Here is a 12874-nt window from a genome sequence, read left to right as displayed (position 1 = left end):
CAAACAGATGTTATGGACAGGCATGTCTTATGATAACACTGCAGTTTGTTTGCAGATGTCCAATCACAAAGGAAACATCGGTATAGGAGATTGTTGCTTTAACCTTCTAGACGGCTAGACTGCTTGAGAAATGCTTTATCCCCCTATATCAGACACACCCACCAATGAACAGAAACACACATAAAAACCTAATCACTTTATTCAAGTGAGTTTTAAAACCCACACATTGCAAACAGATTTGCAGTGTCCGAATGTAATGTATATAACATGCAAATATAAACAGACAGAGGGTTCTACCACGTCAATACAACCCAGTCTCTGCTGAAAGGGTTAACCTTTACAATTCATTTCAGCAGTGAAAGTGCTGCAGTATTGCCCTACAGACAATGAATACAGAGACCAACATAAATATCAGACATCTATTCCAGCCAAGTTCATCAGTGTGGATCTTGATTTGAAAATCACCATCAGTATCAGTCCAGAAATGAAGTAGAACATCGCATCCTGCTGTGTGATGACAACTCCAACAAAATAACCAGAGGTGAGCCAGAATTGAAATCCAACATTCAAGGGTAAAGGTGCTTGCAGCTAACAGGAATAGCCAAGGATATATACAGGAGGTGGAGATTTCTAAAGCTTCTTGTTTGGCAACGGCCGCCGGAAGAGCAAAATGTGAGGTTCTGGAGTGAGAAAAAAAAAAAAAAAGTTAAAGTCTGTTCTAAGCAAAAAGGCAGAATTGTCACTTTGATCACAACACAATTTACTGCTGCTTGGCATGAAATAATGGCTGCAGTAAACCTACAGAACTGACTGACACCGATTTCTTCCCGAAGTCATCCTTGTTGCTGAATTGCATGCGTTTATACTATAAGCACATGACCCAATTCATATATTTATCCCAAGTGGATGCAGTGACCATCATGTGTCATGTTTAAGACCCAAAGCACACATGTAGGAGGTCATGACACATTTCAAAGGGGCTCACAAATGACATTTTAGGGTACAGAGCTTTTGAAACCTCCAAGGTATCTTCATGTTCTGACTCCATACCCATCAAAATAACTTTCCATTTATTGCAAATTATCCGCAGCATGAGGAAATTGTAAAAAAATAAATAATGAAAAGGCATCATAATTTAACATTTCAAAAAGGTTGCTTCAGGCACATGGTAAAAATGTAAACCCTACAGACTCCTGACTAAAGTCTTAAGTCGGGACATCAATAGCCCGAAACACAGTTTTGTTCTGGAACAGCAACTCACCGGGTTCGTGGATCATGTAATGCACCCAGCCCTGGCTCTGCTGGACACCCAAGTTCCTCCATTCAGATTCAGACATGAGGTGCGTTTTAGGGACAAGCTTAGCTATATCCTTGGGCAACATCACATGCCTGCAATACAGGGTATAATTATTATTACTATGCAGAATAGCCTGACAGTTTACCACCACAACTGATATAACACACACACACACACACACACACACACACACTTCAGCAGATGCCAGAGTTCTTCAGATAGGAGCCACCAGGGCATTGGCAAACTAAACAGTTTTCCCCATCAGGCTTTGGGTACCCATATTCATTGCGAGGCTCTGCAGAGAACCCTCATTCAGTGAAATGTGATTGTTTTGGGAACACACTTGTCACCAGGAACACTGAAAATGACCCACACACCATTTATCTGTGGACAACTGAAGCCCATAATACCCCTGCTTAGGAACACCAAATATTTAGAACCTCATCCCATATCAATTTGGCATTTTCAGAGATAAGCAAGAATCCAATGTCCTCAATGCAACTATGCAACTATAACCGGGTCCAACACCCTCCTCCCCCCATTGTGTTATGTTACATAGGTGGTCAACATTTATATAATATAAAATATAAAATACAGGCATACCCCGCTTTAAGTACACTCACTTTAAGTACACTCGCGAGTAAGTAAATATCACCCAATAGGCAAACGGCAGCTCACGCATGCGCCTGTCAGCACGTCCTGAACAGCAATACCGGCTCCCTACCTGTACCGAAGCTGTGCACAAGCTGGGAGACTGTAGAGCCTGTTACAAATGCGTTATTTACATCAGTTATGCACGTATATGACGATTGCAGTACAGTACATGCATCGGTAAGTGGGGAAATGGCAGTGCTTCACTTTAAGTACATTTTCGCTTTACATACATGCTCCGGTCCCATTGCGTACGTTAATGTGGGGTATGCCTGTAGACAACCATCAAGTTCAGCCTATGCTTTCTGTATTTGTATTTACAATATATTGATCCAGAGGAAGGTAAACAGGATCAGGATGCAACATTAAGTAAAGGCACAGGACTGCAGTCCTAGTCTTCTGCCAAAGTCCTAGGAGGTGGGACCAGCAATGATAACATCGGAATAATGGTGATGTCACTTGTGGTGACCAAGCACAACCTGCAGAGCTCTGGGATCAGCAGCTGGTCACGTCCTGACTGATCACATGCCAGATACTATATAACTGTATATAACACATACATATACACATACACACATACACAGAATCCAATGCACAGCCGGCACACCATATGCAAGTAAATAAGTTTTGGTGCTTATCCCATAAAGCAATAACAGACCATACGATACCGGTTGCAACACGACATCAAGGGACAGCACGCAGGTAAGTAAATCATGAATTTTCTATATTTGATAGAAGACACAAAAACCGACATTTCGGTCCCCCAGTGGGACCTTTCTCAAGGTGGTGCACCACCTTGAGAAAGGTCCCACTGTGGGACCGAAATATCGTTTTTTGTGTCTATCAAATATAGAAAATTCATGATTTACTTACCTGCGTGCTGTCCCTTGATGTCGTGTTGCAACCGGTATCGTATGAGATATATAGAGATAGATATATATATATATATATATATATATATAAAAATGATAACCCAATTTGCACTCACCCTGCCCCTCTTTCTTTAGTACTGAACGGACAATGTATGGTGCAGAATGCCAAATAAGATTTGTCACAAATACTGCAGGAGTTCCCATAACAAAGACATCATCGCCATGTTCCCCCAACATCACATACAACAGGCATGTATACTGCATGAAGCGGCGAGCTACATACATCAGCACAAGAACTTCGCATTGAGAGACACACCCAATGCTTTCATGCTACAGTAATAAAAGATGCAACATTTAGGAAAGCCACCGTGTTAGTTTAACTACCCCCCACCACCTGTAAACCCCAGGCAGGGCCCCGCAGACCTCCCCATCACCCGCCCCCGAATCCCCCGGCTCTCCCCATCACCCGCCCCCGAAACTCCCAGACAGGGCCCCGCACTCCTCACCGGTACTCGAACATCTCGTCGTCGTACTTGTCGGAGTAGTATATCTGCTTGTAGGACATAGCGCAGGTCGGTGCTGCCTCACTCACCGCCAGGCGCAGACTGACCGTTACCCGCCTCACCTCCCGCCTTTTCAAACTCCCGCGCGCCGCTCTCCTATTGGTCGCCGGAGCTGCCCTATCACACAAGCGGCTGTCTCCGCCGCACCTCCATTGGTTGAGAGGGAGCTGGACAAAGTACTGCAGCCAATCATCCCGCGTAATAGCATTCAGAAAGGGGCGTGCCTCGCTTCCAGAACGAGGCTTGACGTGCAAGCTGACAGCACGCTCCCGCGCGCCCCCCTCTTAGCGTGACAGCGGCGGAACCAACATGGCGGCGCCCGTGTCCGCCTCACGCTGCCTGAACGCGGACGCGGGCAGCCCCCATGCGCGGTTCCCGGTTTCCGCAGCCGGCCGTGGCGGGAGGTTCGCGGACCATCCCCCTCGCTCTGCCGTGGTCACGTGCTTATCACGCTCCCAGGGAAGGGGGCGGGGGGCCGCGTTGTCCCGCCCGCCTGCCTGACGTCACTCCCCACGTGACGCAGCGGGAGCCGGAAGTGGGAAAAGTTTCTTCCCGGGAGAGATCACGGAAAAGTTTCCAGAACTCCTCCGCGCGCAGAGACGCTGCCCCGGACCGCGCCCGCTCCATGCTTTCCCGGTGAGCAGCCCCCTGAGGGCCACATATCAGCGCCCGGCCTGTCACCTCCTACTTCTTATACACACACCATGGGGGCGGCCATCTTTAACCTGACCCACAGTGAAGGGATAGACCTGTATGGAGCTGCTGAGATTTGCTGCTTGATGCAGCACAAACAATTGCCCCTTACCGTCAAAATAGAACATGTATATATATGTATAACTCCCACACAGAGACACAGTCTCTCTCGTACACACACGCACAGTGTCTCTCTCATATATACACATACACACAGTCTCTCTCACACACACACAGTCTCTCTCTCTCACACACAGTCTCTCTCTCACACACACACAGTCTCTCTCTCACACACACACCGTCTCTCTCTCACAAACACACATACAGTCTCTCTCTCACAAACACACATACAGTCTCTCTCTCACAAACACACACACAGTCTCTCTCTCACAAACACACACACAGTCTCTCTCTCACAAACACACACACAGTCTCTCTCTCACAAACACACACACAGTCTCTCTCTCACAAACACACACACAGTCTCTCTCTCACAAACACACACACAGTCTCTCTCTCACACACACACACACACACACACACACACACACACACACACAGTCTCTCCCTCACACACACACACACACAGTCTCTCCCTCACACACACACAGTCTCTCTCTCACACACACAGTCTCTCTCTCACACACACAGTCTCTCTCTCACACACACACAGTCTCTCTCTCACAAACACACACACAGTCTCTCTCTCACGAACACACACAGTCTCTCTCTCACAAACACACACACAGTCTCTCTCACACACACACAGTCACACACACACACACACACACACACACACACACACACACACACAGTCTCTCCCTCACACACAGTCTCTCTCTCACACACACACACAGTCTCTCTCTCACACACACACACACACAGTCTCTCTCTCACACACACACACACACAGTCTCTCTCTCACACACACACACACACAGTCTCTCTCTCTCACACACACACACACACACAGTCTCTCACACACACACACACACACAGTCTCTCTCTCACACACACACACACACAGTCTCTCTCTCACACACACAGTCTCTCTCTCACACACACACACACACACACAGTCTCTCTCTCACACACACACACACACACACAGTCTCTCTCACACACACACAGTCTCTCACACAGTGTCTCTCTCACATACATACATACATACATACACACACAGTCTCTCTCTCATACACACAGTGTCTCTCTCTCATACACACAGTGTCTCTCTCTCTCTCATACACACAGTGTCTCTCTCTCTCTCATACACACAGTGTCTCTCTCTCTCACACACACACAGTGTCATCTCACAGATACACAAACACAGATATCCCTGTGGGTGCTTTAATCTGTGCCGGTTGAAGTAAAATCTAGTGTTTGTTTTGTGTTGACAAAAAGGAGCAAAGGAAAATAATTATCTTTGTTATAATAATTCATCTTTAATTAAAGGATTGCGGTGGCAGGCGCGTCCCTCCCCATTCAGTCTCCATCCCCACTCCTAATCATTTTGTAATATCTATATGGAGTTTCTTGTTGTTTCCAAAAAAGGAAGATGTCGGTGCTCAGATCCCATTAAACTCCCTGTGTTAACTTCAATACATCCATGATAATGTTTCAATTATCTTATCGACTATAACCACACCCCAAATGTCTCCGTGACCGGCGCTGCGCTGAAGCGCAGCACCTTATTACATTGACGCTATACGGGCAAATTCACCAAGCTTGGTTGCAGGTTAACTCCCGGTAAGGTGTCGCCCCCTACAGCAGGGGGCTGAACTCCAGTACCCAAGTCCCCCCCACCCCCCACCAACAGGTCAGGTTTTCCGGATATCCCAGCTTCAGCACAGGTAGTTAAATCAGAGGCTCAGTCAAAGCCACCTGTGCTGAAGCAGGGACTGATTGAGCGACCTGTGCTTAAGCTGGGATATCCTGAAAACCTGACCTGGTGGGGGAGGCATGAAGACTGCAGTTGAGCACCCCCTGCCCTACAGGTTTCGTTTAATGCCAAAATGCACTGGATTCATATTTTGTGTGTTTTATGCAGAGCCTTTTCTGAGCTGTCACTGGAAATACTGCAGTGATTGCACTATAAACAAGAATACAGTCTTGGTGATTTACTTGGAATTGTGTTTCTACTTCAAGGCCTAGCAGATTTCCAGGAACAGTTATTACATGAAATACCGTGCGTCGCCACCAGCAGTTTCATTGTAAAAATGATGCACCGGAGAGTCACATAATATTGCGTTTTGGCGCTGTCTAAAACCGATTTTAGTGCGTTGGGGGTCATCTTTCCTCCCCTCCCCCCCACTAAGAAAGAAATGACGGTAGGGCGTGGGGTAGGGTGCGGAGTCTGGATAATGTCCGTGGCATACATATGTAAATATGTATAAACAAATTGAAAGTATGTGTCAACTCCGGTCCTCTAGCTCCCCCTTGGTCAGGTATTCAGGATATCCCAGCTTCAGGACAGGTGGCCCAATCAGTCCCTGCTTCAGCACAAGTGGCTCAGAGGCTGTCTTGCTGGGATATCCTGAAAACCTGACCTGTTGGAGGGGGCTATAAGACTAGAGTTGAGCCCCCCTGCTGTAAGACTCTTGTTTGCAGATGGGGCAGGAGCACATTGCTGTGCGTGATCTGGACATATCACAGTGCAATGTGTAGCATTAAAATGGTTTCATCCCTTCCTGGTCTCGGCACCATGTCGCTTGGTGTAAATGCCCCACTGTCCGAGGGTCAGCCTTGGCATTCTGTGTTTGCTTATTCTCTGGAGATGGGCTGTGATGTGCTCCCACCCTCCATGTCAAATGATTTACCTGATGTGTCACTCGGAACCTTCTGCTTGGCTCAGTCAGGAGCTAACCCCGCCCCCTGATCTCACCTGTCAGGTACGCAAAGTTGAATGTGCATTTCACTTTCAGATTTTATCTTCAAACATTGACATAAGCCTTTTGTGTGATAAGAGGGCGTCATTTATGCCCCATCCTGGCAATGCTCAATAGTGTTTATGTACAAACAGGAGAAACACCTTTCTGAAATTGTTTTTAATATTTACGGTATGTCATGATCTCTCACCTGAGTTGTTTTACCTCAGTTGCACCTTCTAAAGGTTTTTGTTATAGTTTACAGAGAAGTATTCTGGCATTTCAGTCGGTATAAAAGTTTTTTTTTTTAATCCATCGATGTTTCTGTCCCTGTCACATAACTTTTCTTCAGCCTCATGTAAGTCTGACCCGCTGGGCAGCAGTGTAAGATAATCATGTTATCATTATACTTGCAGTTGGCAATGTTCAAGTCGGTATGTGATGGCTCAGACACCCAGGGTTGCTGTTCATTAGCTGCATGTTCTGCTCTGGTAATGCCGAGGTTAACGTGTGACGTGGATTAGAGTGTAAGCGGTGTGCTACAGGATGTAGTTGTTATGTGTTACCCTTATGGCCTTTTTATTGTTGTAGAAGGGCGAGATTTTTCAGGCCCCTGCCCCTCGCCTGTAAGGGAGCTGCCTCTACATACAGAGCAGGCCTCCCTCCCGGGCTGTGCGGTGTGAACGGATTTCCCCCCGGGTGGGAGGATGGGCCCTCTTCGCAGCGTCACCGTGAGTTAGTGAGACAGGCTCCTGTTCCAGTCCAAGTCATTCCTGTGCCAGGGGAGGAGCAGCTTCACATCCTGCTCCCTGTCCCAGCCTGCTCCCTGCGCAGGCTGACTCCACCCCCTGCGCAGGCTGCCCCCACCCCCTGCACCCATGTGCCCGCTGCCCCCACCCCCTGCGCAGGCTGTCCCCACCCCCTGCACCCCCGTCCCATGTGCCCGCTGCCCCCAGCCCACTCCCTGCACACGCTTCTCCAATTCCCTGCATTCCCATCCCCTGCACCCCCAGCCCCTGCACCTCCATCCCCTACACACGCTGCCCCAGCCCACTCCTTTCACCCCCTGTCACTCCCTGTCACTCCTGTGCACACACTGCCCCTATCCCCTGCGCATGCTGCCCCCTGCCCACTCCCTGCACCCTCTATCTCCACCCCCTGCTCCACCACCCCCTGTGCACGCTGCCCCCAGTCCACCCCCTGTGCACGCTGCCCCTGCACCCTCACTCCTTCCTGCGCCCCCAGTGCACTCCCTGCGCCTCCCTGTCCACACCCCCTTCCCATTCGCACGCCTGATCCTGAATGTAGCAGGTCCGGCTGCATCATTATATCACGTTATGAAAAGGAAGGGACTTGTGTTGGAAGCACTTGGCAGTCGCGGGTATGGGAGCCCCAGCTCTTTCCCTTAGATCATATTATCTCTGGGACCTCAGAGGAGACTCTGAAAGGATTTGCAGTAACATCCTGAGCACAGAGTTGCTGCCAGCGACGCATGTGAATATATCTGTTTTACGCACACAGCACTTTACCACATACGCAGACAATGGAATAAACCAGTATGGTGAAAGGAGCAGGGCACAGCATAGACTAGATTTGGAAGAAAAGCTTACGATCTAATTATATCTGCAAGGCATCATGTTACTGCCCCTCCATGTCCTGTGCTGTATCACTTCCTGCAGAATGACAAACTCGCAGAGTTAGGTAGACGTGTTTATGCCCCTCTTTCGGGGGGGGGGTCCTGTCTACACCCGCTGAGGAATTCTCAATGTGTCCAGGCTCGTCTCACCTCTGGGGTGAGCTGTGTGATAGTATCAGAAGTGCAGGAGCCAGGAAGTGTGTGGAATTGTATCTGGGAGAGAGGGAGCAGGCGAGACCACAAACTACGGGTAAGATCCAATGTGCCCAGGGTTAAAAGCCATTCTCTGCCAGGGGGCCCCCAGTGCATGGCTTGGCATTCTCTGCCAGGGGGCCCCCAGTGCATGGCTTGGCATTCTCTGCCAGGGGGCCCCCAGTGCATGGCTTGGTGACGATGGGCTGAGCATGTGGATTGTCATAGCTCTTGGTTATTTGCGCGGGCACGTACTTGCGCACAGGGCGGTCTGATGAATTCAGTGTGCAGGCTGAGACTGTCTCAGCCTTTTGTGCTGTTTCTTTTCCTACTTCTTGCCATTTGAGGGTGTTCTTTCCCCTGGTCTTTGGTCGGGTTACATGTGTGTGAGAGCAGCGCTCGGCTGGAACGTTGTTATTTTAGCAGCTCTTCCTTGTGGATCAGGAAGTGTCTGTATGACTGACCTCTCTATATACACAGCAGGGACATGCATTTCTGGTGTGTGCGATAGTAAAGATGGCAGTGGGACACCATTTCTGAGTCGGATTTACAAAGTATCTGCCCATAAAACTCTTAAGAGGTCTACGCTGTATCTCCTATTGAGACATTCTGTTTCACTATCTCTTTGCCTGTTTGAGTTGGTGCAAATACAGTCCCGCGCACCCCCCCCCCCCTCTTTTTGTATTCATTGATATGTGATGGGCATGGGGTTCTCAACTCCAGTCCTCAAGCCCCCCCAAACAGGTCATGTTTTCAGAATATCCCTGCTTCAGCACCGGTAGCTCAATCAGAGGCTCCGTCAAAGACTGAGCCTCTGATTGAGCCACCTGTGCTGAAACAGGGACTGATTGAGCCACCTGTGCTGAAGCAGGAATATCCTTAAAACCTGACCTGTTGAGGGGGGGCTTGAGGACTGGAGTTGAGCCCCTCTGTGATGGGCCGTTTCTATACAGATCGCTTGGGAAACCCTTTCCGAGCCCCTCCGATATGAGACCCTCCCGTATTGCAGAAAGGCGACACCCGTTCCCCTCTGCCGCCGCCGCCACCGCACAATCCCTAAACTCCCTTTTTGTTGCCGTAATGTAGGTCCTAGAAGATCGGATTTGCGTTGCTTGGTCAGCACCAGAGATGGAGTATGTGGTAAGGACGGGTCCCGTGACCTCTGGGTGTAGGTGGAGGGCTTGTCCCCTGCGGTGACCTTGGTGGAGGGCTTTTGTTAACCATTTCTGCTCCACGGCCTGTCTCTGTAGTTAAGTGATTCATTGCATGTACAAGCTGTGATTTATCACAGCCGATCAACTTCATAGGAAACGTCAGGTAACCTCTTCATTGCTGGAGAGGCAGGAAATGCATGTCTGAGTTAGGGCAGGGGGGGGGCAACCCCAGTCCTCCAGGGTCACCAACAGGTCAGGGTTTCAGGATATCCCTGCTTCAGCGCAGGTGGTATAGTCATTGACTCAGCCACTGATTGAGCCACATGTGCTGAAGCAGGGATATCCTGAAAACCTGACCTGTTGGTGGCCCTTGAGGACTGGAGTTGCCCACCCCGAGTTAGGGGGTTAAAGGCAGAAGCCCCCACCCCATTCCTTTTTTTAAATGACTGCACGTTCCCTTTCTTGCTTCACACTGCTCACGCTCCCCCGGGGGATCGCTCCCCCCCCGATTTACTTGCTTTGTAGGAAACAAATGAGTATGGGACGTCCGGGCCCGGTGCATGTTGCACTGAGGATATGAAGAAGACCCGTCGCATGCCTAAGTGCTTTCCACCTCTGCCTATTTACATGTTGCGCCTCATGTTAATGCTCCTCGCACACAATCTGTTGTGGGGTTTCCTGCCGGTGCTAGGTGTACATGTGCTGGGTCCTCCTGCAGACGCTCCCAGGAGGGATACAGCTGCACGTGGCCCTCCTCTCTGTACTTGGACGAGATCTGTGGCCTGATTCTTGGGGGGGGGGGGGGGCATTGTGGCGGCTCAGCAGAGGGTCTCTGTTTTGTATCCTGTCTCCATGCTGGGCGTGTGGGGGTAAGGATTGAGAGGCGGGGGTCCAGCTGATGTAAGCATGGATGCCTGTCATTACAGATCCCCAGCTCTTCCTGCTGCCTCTTTGTACGTGATGGAGGTGCTATGCTATCCCATTATCAAGTATAGCGCCAGCATCCTCAGTAGTGCAGTACTGTGCAAGAAGCGCACAATTAACACTATGCGGGCTTGATTTACATGGAATGCATTGAGGAAGTGATTCTGCAGGCAGTGATGAAAAAGAATTGGGTTATGCACAAAATTCCTAACTTTAGGAAAGAGCTGTTTTTTTAGGAGTACCTGAAACTAATATTCTGTATTCGATATTTCTTCTAAATGACTAATCGCCAGAAGTTGTTATTATGTACCGTGCTCAGGGTGGAGATGATGCATTCAGGATGCATTTCTTTTTGGAGCGATGCAAAGCACAACCCGCAGCCTCCCTCCGGGGGGGGTGTCCTGCAGCCTCCCTACGGGGGGGGGGGGGAGGGGTGTCCTGCAGCCTCCCTTCGGGGGTGGGGGGGGGGGGGGTTCCTGCAGCTCTCTTATCCTGTGTGCTGAATGGGGAGAGCAGAGAGTGTTAAGGCTGCAGGAAGCTGCCAGGTGCCCCAGGGACACAATGGGCAGTCAATAAATAGAACAGCAGCTCAGGTCAGTGGGAGAGAGGGGGGGAGGGCTCTGGTCAGTGGGAGGGGGGGGAGGGCTCCGGTCAGTGGGAGAGGGGGGGAGGGCTCCGGTCAGTGGGAGAGAGGGGGGAGGGCTCCGGTCAGTGGGAGAGAAGGGGGGGGGCTCAGGTCAGTGGGAGAGAGGGGGGGAGGGCTCAGGTCAGTGGGAGAGAGGGGGGGAGGGTTCAGGTCAGTGGGAGAGAGGGGGGAGAGCTCAGGTCAGTGGGAGAGAGGGGGGGAGGGCTCGGGTCAGTGGGAGAGGGGGGGGCTCAGGTCAGTGGGAGAGGGGGGGGCTCAGGTCAGTGGGAGAGAGGGGGGGAGCTCAGGTCAGTGGGAGAGAGGGGGAGGGCTCAGGTCAGTGGGAGAGAGGGGGAGGGCTCAGGCTGATCTCCAAGTGCTGACTTATCTTGTGGTCTGTGCAGAGTTGGACTCTGTCTGTTCCCCTTCCTGCCCCCCTGCTGTTTCCTGACCTCCCACTCCCTGCATCCCGCTCCTCTTTACTGGGGTGACAGGGTCAAGGGTACGAGAAGCAGCGAGCGGTCACAGGGACTTCACATTGCCAGCACCAGCCTCCCACTGAGGCATGTTACTCACGCATAGTACCACTATTCTGCGGGATAAGGGCAGTCGGAGGTAGTTCTGGGAAGAAGTGGTGCTACAATTTGTCTATTTCATTACACCAGGGGGCCCAATGCCCCCCAACAGGTCAGGGCTTCAGGGTATTTCTGCTTCAGCACAGGTGGCTCAGTCTTCGACTGCACCGCCTGTGCTGAAGCAGGCTCTTCGACTGAGCCACCTGTGCTGAAACAGGGTTAACCTGACCTGTTGCTGGCCCTTGAGGAGTGCAGTTGGCCACCCCTGCCCTGAGGTATAAAGATACTCTGTATCATTATGTAGAGCAGTGTGTTTGCTGTTTGTATTGGTTGAGGACCTGATGACGGATATGAGAAGCAGTAGCTCATGATCTAGTACAGCGGTGCGCAAACTGGGGGCGGGAGATTTTTCTGGGGGGCCGCAGGCGCTTGCGTAGGCCCCGCCCTCTTCCCCCGGGCATTTAATGCCGGGGGATCGCGTGAGGCCTCTGCAACACTCACCTTGTTACAGCCGGCTGTGTGACTCCATCGCCATGGCAACGTGGTGTCAAATGACGCGCGGGTCACATGACCTTGCAGCGTCATTTGACGCATCATTAGATGCAAGAAGGGGCGCGACCAAGGAGGGAGCAGGTGGGGGGGGGGGGCAGGGAGTTTGTGCACCACTGATCTAGGATATTGGGTCCAAATGACCGCCGGTGCATCGCCGTGACCCGCCACACCGCCGTGACCCGCCCCACCGCCTGTGCATCGCCGTGACCCGCCCCACCGCCGGTGCATCGCCGTGACCCGCCCCACCGCCGGTGCATCGCCGTGACCCGCCCCACC

At 50.9% G+C, this 12874-nt stretch overlaps 1 protein-coding gene across 1 annotated transcript; it reads right to left on the bottom strand.

Moving 5' to 3' along the window:
- Nucleotides 1–181: 181 nt before the first annotated feature.
- Nucleotides 182–3656, bottom strand: CKS1B (CDC28 protein kinase regulatory subunit 1B). Its single transcript, XM_075608109.1, has 3 exons — nucleotides 3327–3656; nucleotides 1262–1389; nucleotides 182–680 (listed from the first exon to the last, which is right to left on the bottom strand). Exons 1-3 carry the CDS (start codon nucleotides 3383–3385, stop codon nucleotides 631–633), a joined length of 237 nt encoding a protein of 78 aa, XP_075464224.1. The 5' UTR covers nucleotides 3386–3656; the 3' UTR covers nucleotides 182–630.
- Between the last annotated feature and the right edge of the window lie 9218 nt (nucleotides 3657–12874).

The sequence above is a fragment of the Ascaphus truei genome, chromosome 7 (assembly GCF_040206685.1).
Source record: "Ascaphus truei isolate aAscTru1 chromosome 7, aAscTru1.hap1, whole genome shotgun sequence".
In the NCBI taxonomy this organism is placed as follows: Eukaryota; Metazoa; Chordata; class Amphibia; order Anura; family Ascaphidae; genus Ascaphus; species Ascaphus truei.
The sequence above is the reverse complement of the archived record's forward strand: the minus strand, read 5'-3'. Positions and strand labels throughout refer to the sequence as shown.